Here is a 17,787-nt window from a genome sequence, read left to right as displayed (position 1 = left end):
GCTAATGTGCTGACAGCTTGCATTTCTTTAATTTAGACTGCACCATCTCTGAGAAGTTGTGTAAGATTGCTAAGCCTAGTCATTTATGTCACCCAACTTGTTGTTTTTAAAAAAAAAATTTACACTACAGTTAAAAAATTTGCATTTGGTGAGATTGTTTAAATTTAGAGAAATCTCTTGAAATGCTCACCAAGTCTGCTTCGGGTTTGTTCAAAAATACAGGAAATGTTGTTGAATAAAATGTTGTATTTTTATGGGCATGTTTGTTTTGATGCTTTCAAATATCAACATCATTTGGCAAAAATCGCTTCGTGCACCTTTAAGCAGTCCGAAATTTTTTTTTTATGGTTTCTGCACCAAAACAAGAGCTGCTATTAGAATATAGTTTTTCATGAAAGCCAGATGTTTGAGGTGAAAGTAAAAGACTTGGTGGTATTCCACATATTCAGAATTCCAGTATTCCACAATTAGTTTTCTGTGTCATATAACCTGTGAAATACAGATAACAGAAGAGCAACAATTTTGTTGGCAATGGACTGATGTACAAGCCAACATGATTTGCCTTGTAGATTTGATGGGTCTGCAGTCATAATAATCTCTGCACAAACATTCACTAAAGTGTTTGCAAATATTTAAGTTTTATAGCAATAACTTTAGCTTGGCCTCATTGTGAATTATCTTTAATAACCTTCAAGAGGAATTTAAAAAATCAACTATCAGTGAAGTTGTTGCTACAAAAACGTGCTCTTATCTGGAGTACCTTGTTACAGAACATTTTTGGCCTGATAATTCACTTTGGGTCCACATACAAAATTTTTTTAAAAGTTACTGACCCTGAAAGTTTGAACACTGAGTGTATTTTAGGCTTTAATTGGTAAAAAAAAAAAAAAAATCTCAAACTTTCCTGATATTAGCAGCAGTAACAGTATTAACATTGTAACAGTAACTTTTAGACATTTTATGTGCAGATGTGTATAATTTCAGTATGGAGTAAAAACAGCAACAAAAATATTTCCTGTAGCATCAGTTTCTAATTCTATTGTATTTGCTCAGGTACTTACTGTATAGCTTAAGTGTTATTTCCTCTCCCCAAAGTTAAAATTGATTGAGATTCCCGAAAAGTGTGACTGTGCAGTACTTTCCACATTGCTTTGTTTGTTTTGGGTGTCTATGGGAACACTGGCTCAACCAATAGCATGATTTTGCTGTCTGACTTCTTGTTTTTCTGTACAGTAGAATGGGGTGATTTGGAAACCTGTTTGATAATAATATTTATTATTTAATAGTGCTACTGTGCTAGTTGTGTGAATTACACACTGTGACTTTAAATAAATATTGAGAACAGGAAAGCTGGAAAGGGATCCTGAATTACCATGGATCTGGTCTTACTTTGATAGTATCCACTCATCAAATGGTTTCTTAATCAAAAGCTTATGTTCATCCAGATGTGCTGTCCTGACATCAGCAAAAAGCCCTACGCAGATGTGAAAAATAAGATTATTTATAGTTGAGATAGGAGGAGGGGGTGTTCTGGTAGAAATAGGAGAGAGACACATTAGGACCTCTAGGTGAGAACAGGACATAGAGTAAGGATAACGCTGGATAAAGAGGCAAAGCATCTTAAATTGTCTTAATATACCATATAAAGGTGTTTATTGTATTGTCACCTTTTTTAATGTTTTTTTTATTTTATTTATTTTTTACAAATAATAATTTGAGATTAAAGAGTAATTGGTAAACCCCTGCAGTACTGCTGTGGACTCCCTAGGGGTCATGAAGCTCTTGTTGAAAACACATTTTCTTTAGGATTTGGCAATGATAGTGAATGTAGATTTCTGAAGAATCATGTCACATGCAGCTTTGCCATCACATGAATATAGTATGTTTTAAAATATATGAAAACAGAAAGCAGTTATTTTAATTTGTATTAATATTTCACAATATTATTGTTTTTACTGTTCGTATAATCCCTGTGTCCTTCGCAACAGACCAACAGTGAACTCATGCTCTCATCATTTTCCATAGAAGTATTTGTTCCGAAAATACTGTCGATTCAACTGAACTTTAGATTTAATTAAATAGAGTTCAGGATTAGTCTCAAATTCTTGTCCATTTAATGCTGTCCTTTCCACTTTTGGGGTTATTACTGCTTTCATTACCGGTCCCTTTCAATTTCCAAGTTCTCTGGATTGAAAAAACAAAAAAATGCACCTGTGTGTACATAAGTTTGGTTCATTTGTAGGTTGGCTGGCATTGATTGGGAGAGAATGGTGAGGGAGCGGACCTCCATAGAAGTACTGATAAACACAGGCTACGTTGTAAACAAAGCTGGGTAATGTCAGAAATTACTGCTTAACATCAGACTTTTTAACTTCAGTTGTGTGAGAAATCACAGTCTGTGATTGATGTTTAAATCAACAGTATAGTTTTTTACAGTTTTACTCATTTTTTTTCTGTTGATGTATATGTGCCTTAAATTTAGTCAGTCATCATGCAATATTATTTGACAGATGGCATATACTAAATTTAGTCAATGAATATAATGCTTCTTTAAGTCACTAAAATACACAATTTCCTTTCCGAAAACTTTGCAACGTGTCACAATGAACAGTAATTTAGCACACATTTTCATTCGTTTCATTAATTTGTCAAAATGATTTAAGTTAAATATATTTAGTGTATATGCCTATATTCCTCATGTAATCCTATAATTTTCCTGTTTTCGCCATTCACAGAAGCACTGCAGGTGCGTGTGATTTGTTGAATTCATCTCACACTATCCTCAGATAAACTCTAAGAGCGGTGCATTGCCATTGCGACTTGACTATGAGTTCACAGCTGAGCGGACATTTCACTCGTTGGCTTCAGCGTCACATTTGCATAGGACGTACTACTGGAATTTGTGATTGATTGACAATGAATTTCAAATATTCAATGGAACGATAAAATTATGTTATAAACCGGTTAATGGCCATTTAAAATTTTCGATTCTGTTCGGAACTATAAAATCAGATTTTGTTTCTGGTTCTGTTCCTGTCTAAATTTAGTTAATTTCCGAACCATTCCTTGAACTGGTTCAGAGCCCTGATACATGGTAATTCATTGTCCCACCTATGTGGGCGATACATTGTCTAAGAGCCTTTGCACCAGTAATGACTTTGATTGTATTGTGGGATTATAGAGCGCAGTCATGGTCTAATAGTAAGACGCTATCTCCATAGAAGTTCCTGCAGAAAGTTTGTCTGCTCACAGACAAGTCCTACCATCCCGGCTCTCTGGTCAGCAACACGAACTGTCGCACCACATACACGTCATCAGAGTGCTGCCTCCTATCGGCTAAGTAGTTTGGATGTCTCCATGGTAACACCTCTCAGTGAGCTGAATGCAAAATGTGGAGTGGACTCCAGTCTGCTACGGCCAGTGCAAAGATTTGTTGCTTCATCAAGTAGCAAAATCGAACTCTTAAATGCACAGTCTATTACAAACAAATCCTGCCTCATTCATGACCATATCCTGGAAAAATCTCTGGATTATATGTGCATTACAGAGACCTGGCACCAACCAAATACCTTTTTTTCTTTAAACGAGAGCTGTCCCCAAGGATATAGCTACCTCCAGAAAGCTCGCAGCACGGGGCGTGGTGGCGGCCTGTCAGTCATCCATCGCAGCGATCTGGATTTATCTCTGCAACCATTACCTGAACTATCTTCATTTGAATGCCTTGCATTTAAATGTAAGTCCCCTTCCCCTGTGTTGTCCCTTCTCATCTACCGACCACCAAAATCAAACCCATCATTTATCACTGAGATGTCAAATCTCCTCACAACTTTCTGCACATCCTCCACCAATGTTATAATTTTAGGTGATATGAACATCCATGTTGACACCCCCTCCTGCCGTTTTTCAGCTGAATTTCTTCAACTACTGGACTGCTTTAACTTAAAACAACTTGTTGGTGTTCCCAAACACACCAGGGGGCATACCCTGGACCTGGTCATTACTAACTCTGCCCCTCTCACCAACCTGCAGGTGTATGACCTAGGTGTGTCCGATCACAAGGTAATCTCTATGGATTTGCCATCCCCATCCAGCCTCTCCAAGCCTAAGCGGAACATATGTTTCAGAAACCTAAAAAACATAAACCCAGAACTCTTGGCAGCAGACTTTCAGCATCTTTCCACACACTTTTTATCAGCCGACGAAGCAGTGGACTACCACAACAGCCATCTGAGCAGCCTCCTGGACCTCCATGCACCTGTTAAAACAAGAACAGTCACCTTCACCCACTCAGCACCCTGGTTTACAGATGGGCTTCGTAAGATGAAGGCAGCAGGGCGGGTCCTTGAGTGGCATTTCAGAGCCTCTGGCCTCACTGTACATAAACAAATCTACCGGAAGCAACAACAAAAATATGCACAGTCCCTTAAAGAGGCAAGGTCACAGTTTTACTCCGATGCCATCAGAAACAGCCCAGGAAATTCCAAGCAGCTCTTTTCCACTATAAATCACCTTCTCAAACCACAATCGACCCCACTTACTGCCGCTACAGAAGAGCAGTGCAATAAATTCATGGATTTCTTCACGTCAAAAACTGCACATATTCGCTCTGCCCTTTCTAGTCCTCCCACCCAAACTGTTCCCCCAACATATACCATCTCCCAACCCCTAAACTGCTTTCCTGAGGTTTCATCAGAAGAGGTGCAGAACATCATCAGGAAGATGAAATCCTCCACCTGTCCCCTGGACCCTCTCCCAACCTCCCTGGTAAAAACTCATATCACCGTCCTAAGTCCCCTGATCACTGCTGTTATAAATCATTCCCTCAAAACTGATCACGTTCCCCCTGTTTTAAAAAATGCCATTATCACACCACTGCTCAAAAAACCCACTCTTGATTCGGAAGTCCTATCCAACTATAGGCCCATCTCAAATCTCCCCTTCATATCAAAAGTACTTGAGAAAGCAGTTGCCAGCCACCTTCAGGACCACCTCAAATATAATAACCTCTTTGAAAAATTCAAAGAGTCAGGTTTCCGCTCTGCTCACTGCACAGAGACTGCCCTCGTTAGAGTCACAAACGACCTCCTCATATCATCTGATGCTGGCTCCCCTTCCCTCCTCATCCTCCTGGACCTTTCTGCTGCATTTGATACTGTCGATCATGGTATTCTTTTAAACCGGCTCCACCTCACTACTGGACTAAATGATACTGCCCTCAGTTGGTTCAGATCATACCTCACAAACCGGTCAGAATACATCTCCCTGGGCCACTCCAAATCATATCCACACACAGTTACATGCGGTGTCCCCCAGGGGTCAGTCCTTGGCCCCATCCTCTTCATTCTCTACCTCACCCCCCTTGGCCAAATCATCAGCCGTCACAAAATCTCATTCCACTGCTATGCCGATGACATACAGCTCTATGTTCATGCCACAGCTGAATCCACACCCTCACAGTCATCCCCATCAAAACTCAGCACCTGTCTGGAGGAGATAAAGGTATGGATGGAGCACAACTTCCTTCAACTAAATAGCTCCAAAACCGAAGCCATCTTGATTGGCACTCCTCACCAAATCAAATCATCATCCATAACCAGTATCACCTTTTCTGGCACCAACATTCCCCTCTCATCAACAGTAACTAATCTTGGTATAAAAATTGACTCCCAACTCACTTTTGAAGCTCATATAAATCACTTATGCAAGACCTCTTTCTACCACCTCCGTAAAATCTCCAAACTCCGGCCCATTCTCACCTTTTCAGATGCCGAAAAACTGGTTCATGCCTTTGTCTCCTCCAGACTGGACTACTGCAATGCACTTCTCATTGGGATTCCTGGAAAGAGTCTGCAGAGGCTTCAATACATCCAAAACTCTGCAGCTAGGATCCTGATGAGAGTGCGGAAATATGAGCACATTACCCCCATTCTTCACTCACTCCACTGGCTTCCCATCTCCACCAGGATTGAGTACAAGGTTTCACTCCTCACACATCAATGCATCCATGGACATGCCCCCTCCTACCTAAAAGAACTTATCAACCCACAAACCACAACCCGTTCCCTCCGTTCCACTCACTCAAACCTCCTCCACATACCCAGAACCAGACTGAGGACAATGGGAGACAGGGCCTTTTGTACTGCTGCCCCACATCTGTGGAATGGCCTCCCTGACTCCTTGAGGGCTCCACAATCTACTGATTGTTTTAAAAAAAAGGCCTCAAGACATTTCTTTTTAGCAAAGCTTTTGGTCCCTTTTAGATTATTATTATTAAAGAACTGCTTATCTTTTTGTTTTTGTTTTAACCCTGTAGCACTTTGAGATCTCTGATGAAAAGTGCATTATAAATATAATGTATTATTATTATTTATTATTATTAAGAGAGTCTGACTTGTAACCCAAAGGTCACAGGTTCGGGTCTCGGGGGTGAATAACCAGTGCTCTCTTCCACCCTCAATACCATGACTGAGATGAGACCCTTGAGCAAGGCACCGAACCCCCAAATGCTCTCCAAAAATGGCTATCAACTGCTCCGGGTGTGTGTTCACTACTGACTGCTCTGTGTTCACACTTGGATGGATAAAATGCAGAGCACATGCATGTGCATTTCATTCCCATCTGTACGTTTATGTGGTAGTTCATGGCTTGTATGATTTTATGCACAGAATGTATTCAGTCCACACAAGCTGTCATTTAGACTCAGTTGTGAATGTCTGGGCAGAAAGAGAAGCAAAAAAAGTTCACACATTTATAGCAACAGTTATTGTCTCCATATACACCAGTGGTTTCCTTGTAAATCCACATCTTCTTTGCATGTTGCAATTCCGCAGGTTTCAGATTTTATTGTAGTCTGTAATTCTCAGTTGGCTGATGTAATTTTAGAAATATCAAATTCTCCAAAATAAGTTTCAAATGTTGACATAAATGCTGTTTTTGGAGTTGTGAATTGACTTTAAAGTGTAAAAAATATCTAATGTGTTTAGTATGTAAGCCACGACTCTAGAATGATCTGACATTAAGGGGAATATGAAAGACTCGCCTCTGTAGCCTCAACGTCTGTTGGCTTTCAGAAAAAAAAAGAAACTATTTAGCAGAGCACAGCCACATGTTCACTTTCTCTCCTACTTCTGTTTTTGTCCTTCATTCTGAGCTCCAGACACTTGGTTGGGGTATTGTACTCCTACGTGGCAAACACACACACACATGCTCATGCATGAACCCTTACACTCAAGCAAGCCACTCTCTGCAGCAACGAGAAAGGGGAAAAATGGAGCAATGCGTTTATACATTTCATTCATTTGGGGTCAAGGATGAGAAATTTTTCCCCTGCTTGTAGGATCATGTATACATACATATACATATATGCATATATTAATACATTGATTTATATGCATGTGTATGTATGTGTGTGTGTGTGTGTGTATATATATATATATATATACGTGTGTTTGTAGTTCATATACAGATGTGAGTGAATACACACACAAACACACACACACACTTACATTATATATATATATATATATATATATATATATATATATATATATATATATATATATATATACGTGTGTTTGTAGTTCATATACAGATGTGAGTGAATACACACACAAACACACACACACACTTACATTATATATATATATATATATATATATATATATATATATATATATATATATATATATATATATAATTTTATTTTTTTAAACCTCTTAAATCAATTTTTCAATCATTTTCAAAGTTTTTTTATTATTTATATATATATATAAAATCTCATAAGTTTCATTATAATACACATACATTAATACATATGTTTGTGTGTGCGCGCGCGTGCGTGCGTTATTTTATATACTTTTCTTTGCAAAAAATATGTACAATCTAAATGGTTCTACATCAGTGGTTCCCAACCTTTTTCAACTCGCGGCCCACACAACCAAACACATATGTTTGCGCGGCCCACTTCAAAAAAATTAACTGACCCCGCTATTGTTGGGTTAATAACTTAGTACTCAGAAGCTAGATTTTAAACTATAGTTATTGAATAAACTAGGTCTGTGCGATATGGACAAAAAAAAAAAAAAAACTATCGCGATTATTTTGATCAATTTTGCAATTGTGCTTTTACAGTCATAAAAGCATTCAGGATTAATTTGAAACATATTTCCAAAAGAAAACCAATCAGAGCTTTATCAAAAAGTTGTAACATTTCTAGAACAGACATAAGTCAAAATTATCACTATAGTGAAGATGTAAACAAATGTATAGACTTGTGGCAAAAAAAAAAAAAAAAAAAAAAAAAAAATCCTGTATACAGGGACTTTTTTTCTTTTTTGCCATGCATTGTTCATAGAGCTCATTAATTGTAACAGTGCCTCAGGTGTTTACAGTGTGTATACAGTATGTGTATGCGGTCAGCAGTGAGAGCGCATAAATATAACGCGAAAGCACATTAAAATAATGCACGAGTGCGAATCTCTCTGTTCGCAGCAGATTTCCTTTGCTCTGTCACAAAACCGGTCGTGCTTGCTCAGATACACGCTGCTTTGCGAGGAGAGAGTGTGCACACTTAAAACGTGTCTCCTCTCACTTAAACTGCATCCTGTTCACTAACAAATTCACTCTATGCTCATGTGTTAGACATGAATTATTTTCGCACATTTTTATTTCTAGCCTTTTACCGCAGTGAGAACGCTCTGATCCGTCAACATTGGCTCAGAAAAAAGGCGCATCACAGACAGTGTGTGAACCTGGAGTTAGGCATATGCGCACGCTCAAATCGTGATTTTAGGACGTTTTCTTTTAATCGCACAGCCCTAGAATGGACTGGAAATGAACAGAAAATAATTGGCGGCCCACCTGCAATACCACCACGGCCCACTAGGGGGCCGCGGACCACAGGTTGAAAACCACTGTTCTACATATTTCTTGGGGTTTGTTTTTGCGCACTGTTATGATAGTTAAAATAATAATTCCAACCCACCCGTGTCACAGACAGTGATGTAAGGATTGTTGTTGAACTGTTCTGTAGAAATATTTATTCAGTGAATTGTATCCCTCAATTAAAAGCCAACAGGTTTTATGGGAGAAAATTGTATTTTCAAAAAAAAAAAAAAAACACAATCACATTAGTTTAGACTCAAGTAGATTAAAAATATGTCAGAGTCTATGTTTGTCTTTCCTGTCTTTTTTTTCCCCCTGCGCTAATGTCATGATTGTGCAGCGGTAAAATGTGAAGCCCATCGAATCTGTCAAAGCCCATAAAGAGTTGTTGAGTGTGTGTGTGTTTGTTGAGGGTTAGCACAGCTGTGGTTTAACTAGGGCTGCTTGTGGTTTGGCCTCAGGGGAGATTTGGGGTTTGAGGGGGTTTAGAAGGAATTGCAGTGCAAAACTAGCAGGTGGGGCAGGTGTCTTTGAGAGTGTGTGTTTATGTATGACTGCTTGTGAGTTATTGCGGCGTGGGATGTTTGAAACAGCTGAATGCTGATGACAGTGTAGCAGGTTGTATGTAATACTTTGTTTAAAGCAGTTTAAGATTAATGATCTTTGGCAAGACAGCTTGTGCATCGTCGAGCAGATTTCAGTTCCCTGCCCTGGAAGACTAGGCTGAGATTCTTTAGGCTTTTTCTTATGCAAAATGTCATGCACTACACACTATAAGTAAACCAATATATTATCTGGCTTATTAATTGACCAGTATTGCTTATTTGGTGTGCTGGCAAATGTTTTTTGAGGAAACCGTGGTACATTTTTCAAGATTCTTTGAATAGAAATTATTATTTAATATTAAAATGTTAATATTTTATAAAATTATGCATGTCTTTAATGTCAGTTTCAGTCTGTTTAAAGCACTATTGCTGACGGAAACTATTAATTTCTTTAAAAAATGCCATGGCCATTTGTCTTTTGAAGTTATACTGTAACAAATGTAGTAAATTGTTATTAACATTGAACACTCTTCTTTCTAGATATTCGATAATCACAGTAAGGGTTGGGTATCGATTAGGTTTTGTCATTTAGATACTTTTAAAGCGGTACCAGATTGTTGAATTCACAAGCAGTCTGACAACAGACTGCCTATGATTAAGACTTTTGCACAGTAGTTTATGTATAAAGTACGTATAATTAATTTAAGTATATTTAAATAAGGGTAATTAATGTCTTTATATGTGATAAGGGCTAGATTGTCGCTGTAGGAAACTACTGTGGTGTGATGAGCGGTGAACGGAGAAACCGATTGCTTTCTCATGACCTTTTGTAAACTTTATTTATGACTGAACTGCAATATTCTAACAATCTATCGATAAACACACAGTGTGTGTCCTGTGTTTGAGTCTGCTCCGCCGCGGTCTGTGGATTGAAGAGTGTGCTGAAAGATGGGGAGGAGACCGGCCTGACGCCGGTTTCATGTGAAATTTAAGTGGACTAAATCTGAGGCGATTGCAAATTTGTTTACTGTTTATGGAGCTAAATGCAATAGCCCCGCTAAAAAAAGCCTAGCGACTCCTATGCTTCTTGTGTACATTTCGGAGAACCAGGACAAATATTTTAATCGATCGCTCAGGCATTTAAGAGGCACCGAAATCTGTGTTCTTATTTGGTTCGGTGCATACCTGTTCATATTGGCACCGGGTTTCGTTACTCAACCCTAATCACAGTCTCTCTTGATTAAACTAGTAGGTACATAGTAATGGGGAAGAGGATGATCTAAGCAACTCTGTAATTCTGGGTTACCTCATCATCAGATCATTACCCCCATCGTAAGAGTGTTAACCCAATAAAAATTATATATCACCTACTTACCACAAATATATAGTTGCATACCAGCTAAAACATAAAAAAGATGGATTACTTTTATGGTGCATTGTATATCATTGTATGGAAAGGAATTTTGAGAAGATTCTGTAAAAATTCTGCATTTGTATTCCATGGAAAAATAAAACGTATGGGTTTGGAACACATGAGGGTGATCCAGAAACTAGGACATTGCTCCAGAATGCGGATTTAGAGATTATTTGATCTAGGGGAAGGTCGATAATTCTTGTGAGAAGCATATTCTCACGACACTCAGCATTATGAGCAACTCTCTTTAGCACATCTTTTCTAAAGCAGATTCCTTAGGGTAAAATAAACTGTGATGGATCTCTGAAGGAGATGCCAAACAAAGCAGCTTTCAAGCTCTGCTTCAGCTGTCATTTTGGTAGAATACTGCTGTATCAGCTTTGTGGATTTGGGTAATAACCATGAGCTAACAAATAAATTCACCAAGAATGTGTCAGAGACTTGGTTGGTTAAAAGATGGTTTGACATGTTTTGATCCTACTTGACTCCACTATTAAGTTTCCCTTGAGTTGTACAGTACAGACTCATATTTGGAAATGCCATTAGTCTGAATGTTGGGTGATAGACCTTTGGTTTGAATATACTGAGGTTTTGGTTTAAGGATATTTCCTAAGTCCTATATGGGACTGAAACATCATCAACATTGTTTCTGCACAATTCCTCAGTAATGATTCATTTTGGTGAACTGTGCCAGTATCCACCAATCCTTCTCCTCCCACCCGATTTGATCGCTATGGTGATTGCACCCCACACACTGTAACCAAACATGTTATTCATTCCCAGGCCCTGGCTGTGGCCCGGTTCCCGGTTTTAGGAGCGCTTTCTCATGAGATGGGAGCATAAACAGGCACATAGAGATCCAAACTGTTGAATCACCAGGATTATTAGGCCCCAGTCTTAAAATATACTGGCTGCGAAAACTGTCCCCCTCCCCCCCAACTAGTGGTTTTGGTTTCCCTTTAGACGTTTGCAGTAAAGTTATTTTGTTAAACTTCGTCTTTCTTTTTGGTGTGGTCTGTTCTCAAACTTGTCTGTTGCAAGCATCTGACCACGGAGTTTTGTCAAGAGTGGGTGGAGGTTTAATTGACCTTGCTTATGTAAGCTTAATTAACTGTGTTTAATTGGGAAAGAGTTTTAATCCTGCTCCAGAACATTTTTAATATGGAGCACACATAAATTCATCACTTAGTTTGTTTTTGTATCTGTAAGTCTCTTATGCTTGTCTAAACTGTATTTATTTGATCAAAACACAGTAAAACAGTGATTATTGTAAAATATTCTAGAAAAAATGTAATATATATTTTTATATATTTTAAAATATATTCACTTATAACTTATATGTGATGGCAACGCTGAATTTATTCCAGTCTTTAGTGCCACATGATCCTTCAGAAATCATTCTAATATTCTTATTTGGTGCTTAAGAAGCATTTCTAGAAAAAGATTCTTATTATTATTATTATTAACGCTGTAATAGAAAGTTTAAAAGAACAGCATTTATTTGAAATATAAATATTTAGTAACATTTCAAATGTTTTGATCAATTTATTTTGTCAGACTATATATATATATATATATATTTTTTTTTTAAACAAAAATAAATAAAATTAAAACGTATTTACGTCATTTATTTTTGCTAATTCTTTTCCACTTATAATTCCAGCTTGTAATGAGCAACAGAAACATTCTTATGACTTTGAATGGAAAATAGAAATGTGGTCTTTCTCTGTCTTCACATTCCTCTATGCTGGACAGTATGCCAGATGGTCCTGTCTGCTATTATCTTTAGGTGGAGTGTGTGTGGATAGGGGCCATGGGTATATATGGATGGCCAGCCACGCTCAGTTTGTCTTGACAAAATGTATAGCTAGTGCCAAAATTGGAGATCCTAGCTGTAGTCACTTTTCTAATATGTTTGCACTATAATCAATCTTTAATATGACTCCACTATTTTGAAAAATGGTCATCGCTGGAACTGTTGGGATGTGTCTGGTACAAATGCTTGATACAAAGATCTAATTTGTGTGGTGGAGGGGAAGTTCAGTAACAATCTGCCTTGCCTGTGTGTCACAGCTTATGAGCATAGACTAGTGTATTCACTAGTTTTGACCAGATTTTTTTTTTCTTCCAGTCAAGTGCGTCTCGGAGACAGCAGCGCATGATAAAGAACAGGGAGTCTGCCTCTCTCTCCCGGAAGAAGAAAAAGGAGTATTTGCTGACGCTGGAGGCCCGTCTGAAGGTGGCACTGTCAGAGAACGAGAAGCTGAAGAATGAAAACGGCACATTGAAAAGACAAATGGAAGGCCTGATGAATGAGGTTGGCATCTATAATATCTACCTTGATCTCTTTGCAGGCTATAATTTCAAGAAAGATTTCAGATTATTAGCTGATCTTCTTAAAGTCACCATAAATATATCAAAAACATTTAAATTCATGTTATAGACATTATTGTGAACAGTTCATCACTCTTCTGGTAAGATGACATGTTAACATTCTCTGTCATTCCTTTTCTTATAAGAACTCTGTGATGAAAGCAACCGCACCAAAACGGAGAGCTGTGTGTCTAATGGCAGTCCTGGTCTTCTTGGTCTTTAACTTGGGTCCAATGAGGTGAATAATTTATCCATGTATTTTAATTTATCATGTATTACAAAATGACTGCACTTTTAGATTGGTAAATGAAGTCACATTTAATAAATTAAATGCGTATAATCTTGGTGGTCCCATTTGAAGATTCCTAACTACAACTCATATGCATCTTATTTGAATAAACCAGAAGGAATGTTATATAAAGGTTTATTTAATGTCCTGTCTTGTTTTGTTTCCTTTTCTGTCCCACCCAGTCTGCTTGGAGGAAATAGAGGGTCTACATTTCCTGCTGCCCCTGCATTCAGTGGCAGACACCTGCTGAGCTTTTCCTCAGAGTCTGGGAGAAACCTTGTGCCAGACAGGCCTCAGACTGATCCCTCTAACCCCATTAACGGGTAACAATATTCTGTTTTCTACATTTGCCTAGTAATGCTCAAAGCTCTGTGTTTTGGCTGGAAACACCTGAGAACCTTACTTATTGAATCTTGCAAGTCCATTTATTTTTTTGAAATCACATAAGCACAGGTGCTGAGTGACTCTTTCCAAATGCCTGCATAAGAGAACAAGGCTCTTGTTCTGCGCTACACACAAGTTTACATACTAAGACTTGACAGTTCGCTACATTTGTTGTTTTATCTACCCAGAGCAGTGTTTTGAAAGGTAATACTGGTTTCTCTTGTCCAAATAAATTGTTTCAACAATATAAAAACTTTTTTCATGTGAGTTCAAAAAACCCACATGAAAAGACTTATCTCAAAGATATTCATCAAGCAGGGTCTAGTCAAATTTTAGTTACTTCACTCCCATGGGTCTGGGTTAGGCAAGATCACCAGCATTGCTAAGATTGTGAGAATTGTTTGGGGCTAAAAAAGGTGGTGTTCCACAAGGCTTAATTTTAGGTTCATTTTTATTTGCTCTACTTGTCAGTCATTCTCTGGTGCATCCATTTCTGCTGTGTTTTTTCCCCACTAACAACTGTTCCTCCGCTGGACTAAAGTTTTATGTTCTAGATTAAACTGTGTAATTGGTTCTTTGAAAGACATCCTAGGGTTGGATTGTTTGAGATCATTATTTTTTTAGCTATCTGGAGAGCAAAGCTGGAATTCAGAGCTGGAGTATGAATGAAAGCATAAAGATTATGATCCAGATGTTGTTTTTTATAAACACAGTTCATAAACACCTGCAAGAGTTTTAAAATCTCTTGTGAAATCTCTTACCCCTGTATCATTCATCGGGATAATGTTTATCACATTCCTAGAAGGTTTTATCCTCAATTCGCCTGCATCCCAGTCTGAGTTTGGATCTGTGCAGAGACAGTGTTTCAAATAGCCCAGGGTTCGTCCTATTTAAAGTATTTTTATTGTTGAGCATTAAACATTTTAAGAACAGTTTAGTCTGGTGTCTTAATATATTTCCTTCTTGAGCCCATAGAAAGTAATCCAGACTCCCACTCACTATTTCTTCTATGGGATGAGTTTCTCTGTGTCAGCAAAGATTGTGAGACATAGATCCAGCTTCCCAGAGCTTCAGTGTCACTCATCCCTAGCCAGAAGTTCTTGAGATTTCATTTCAGAGGCCACATATTTCCTTGGCTATTACATTGAACTGTAAATGATCAGGGAGATTTAGTGTTTTGTTGTTCATGATGTCTTGGCTTTATTTTAACTACAGGTTCACTATACCAGCGCCAAGTGTGAACTTGTCAAAAGTTGTTGGCAGTGTTCATTTATAGATTTTACAGAGTCTGTCTTTTCCCATGGACGAGATAAGAAAGAATGATCTTGACTTGGACACTTCTACATTTTATTCATTCAGATGTTAAGCCAGCAGTGTACCAAGAGATGATTAAAACAAGAGCCTTGTAAAATTCCTTACGTTTTCATGGAATTAAAACATCCTTATAAAGATTCTGAACCCCCTTTTTCCATTCTTTTCTTTGTTACACTTTCCTGTTTTTAATGTTGTTTTTATTATACCTTTCTCATAGGTTAGAGGATGTGGTATCAGAGCAGAAGGCTCTGATGGTGGTGAAGGATCCTCTGTATTTCAGAACACCCCCCTGCCAGCCACCTGTCAACAGGACCAAGTGCATGAAGTCAGTACTGAGCATGCTTTACAGCAGTTGATATTACCCCACTCCCTTTGATATTCAGTGGTGTTTAATATATGTGACCCTGGACCAAAAAACAATTTTGATATTTGTACGTCATCTGAAAGCTGAATAAGTAAGCTTTGTTGGGATGGGACAATATTTGGCTGACATACAACTATTTGAATATTTGGAATCTGAGGGTGCAAACAAATTGCCTTTAAAGTTGTCCAAATGAAGTTCTTAGCAGTGCATATTACTAATCAAAAAAAGTGATAATAAATTTACCTTAGGAAATGTACAAAATATCTTCATGGAAAATGATCTTTAAGTATTATCCTAATGATTTTTGGCATAAAAGAAAAATGTATAATTTTGACCCATACAATGTATTTTTGGCTATTGCTTCAAATATACCCCAGCGACTTCAGACTGGTTTTGTGGTCCAGGGTCACATACTGTATATTTAATAGTGTTAGTACTTTCTGGCAGTTCTGTGACAAGCCAGTTCTTCTCAGATTTAGATTACAGAACATCTGGTCCAGAGTGCCCCAGATTTGCCCAGTCTGATCTGATCTCAACCGAACCGAAAAGGAATTTTTATTATAATAGCCCTTAAACAATAGTTCTGGTACATAAACATCTGAGCTCTGTTGTAATGACAGTAAAAGATAATTGTAGCAGTCTTTCGATCAGCCAACATCCATTAGGCCGACTTTTTATAAAACAGTTCTGCTTCTTGATTATGATTGGCTGAGCCATGTCTGAAGCGGTTATAAAAACTCTATAAACACACACCTGTGTCCTCATTAATCAGTACCATGCAAATGATTTGAAATATTGTTTTGCTTTTAAAAAATGCATGCTTTTTTTGTTGCTGTGTGTAGTAACCACTAAGAGACTGTATCCACAGCTTCTTTGAACTTTTTGCTTTAATAAGCACCAAACTGTATTTTTTTTATTAATTATTATTCCCTGTGTTCTGTTTATTTATTATGTAGTTTGGTTGTAATTTTCAAATCCATTGTCCAGCTATCCATAAAGAAATGAATAAGACCACAACATTACATCTTGTTGACCATACCTTTTTTATACTAAACTACACAGTTTTGGATGATATAATTCTTCATATTACCACCTGACATCTTATGAAATTTAAAGTGATGTTTCTGCTCTGCATAACTATAGGATAGCACATGAGCTGAGGGGCTGGGTACATCGTCATGAGGTTGAGCGGACCAAAACCCGCCGCATAAGCAAAACTCACCATAGAGGCAGGACCATCCCGGTACGACTTAATCACTTCTGGTTTCTCCTCCTTTAAAGTTGAATTGTTTTCTGAATTTATCATTCGTTAAAAAAAATCCTCTCAGACTAATTTCTTATTTTTTTTTTTTTTTTTTTTTTCAGTCATTGCTAAACTGAGTCTGATTGTCTTCAAACCCACTGTCAGTAACTTTACTTGATTTGAATGTGTGTATAAACCCTCTAAGCTTCAAGTCAACAGTTTCCACAATTCATATTATATATTCATGTTAATATTACAATACCATAAAAAAATCTGAGGTTGGTAAAACATAAAAAAAATATATTTTTTTAAGTTTCTTATGCTTACCAAGTCTGCATTTGTTTGATCAGAAATACAGTAAAAACAATAATACGCTGAAAAATTATTAAAATTTCAAAACGGCTTATTTTGCAGCTCTTTCTCGAGTCTTCAGTTTCACATGATGTTTCAGAAATCATTGTGATATGCTGATTTAATGCTCAAGAAACATTTCACATTATTATTAATGATGAAAACAAATGTACTGCTTATAATCTTTGAGGAAATCATGGTAAGTTAATTAATATAAAGTTAATTTCTTTGAAATCTTTAACATCTGTGACATCATATATTCAGCATGGACACATTATATTGATTAAAAGTGACAGTAAATACATATAAGTTTTAATTTTAGTAAATTTTACTGACCTCAGACTTTTGAACAGTAATGTATATGTATTAACAGTGGAATCACAATGGTGGGAAAAGATGAATGGGTTCAGTTTATTTGCTGTGTGTCTCGTGCGCAGAGGACAGAATGTGCTTAATGCCATGACAACGGCACAATGAAATCATCTACTTATGGTTGTCAAGGGTTAGTCAAAGTGATAGCTTAAACTTACATGAAAGGAGTGAAAGGTGACAAGGTGTTGTAAAAATCATAAAGAATTGTCTTGAAATGTATACAAAAATGTAATATTTATTTTATTTCCCAACCAT

At 37.4% G+C, this 17,787-nt stretch overlaps 1 protein-coding gene across 1 annotated transcript in view; it reads left to right on the top strand.

The window, feature by feature from the left end:
- LOC127938488 (cyclic AMP-dependent transcription factor ATF-6 alpha) overlaps positions 1-17,787 on the top strand; it is a 35,797-nt gene that overhangs the window by 5,265 nt on the left and 12,745 nt on the right. Inside the window, exons 8-12 of the mRNA XM_052535138.1 lie at positions 12,974-13,159; positions 13,362-13,453; positions 13,687-13,827; positions 15,420-15,527; positions 16,710-16,809. Of these exons, the coding sequence (XP_052391098.1) occupies positions 12,974-13,159; positions 13,362-13,453; positions 13,687-13,827; positions 15,420-15,527; positions 16,710-16,809 (627 nt within the window). The remainder of the gene's footprint in view (positions 1-12,973; positions 13,160-13,361; positions 13,454-13,686; positions 13,828-15,419; positions 15,528-16,709; positions 16,810-17,787) is intronic.

Source organism: Carassius gibelio, chromosome A20 (genome assembly GCF_023724105.1).
Source record: "Carassius gibelio isolate Cgi1373 ecotype wild population from Czech Republic chromosome A20, carGib1.2-hapl.c, whole genome shotgun sequence".
Lineage (NCBI taxonomy): Eukaryota > Metazoa > Chordata > Actinopteri > Cypriniformes > Cyprinidae > Carassius > Carassius gibelio.
This window is presented reverse-complemented; position numbering and strand designations above follow the sequence as displayed.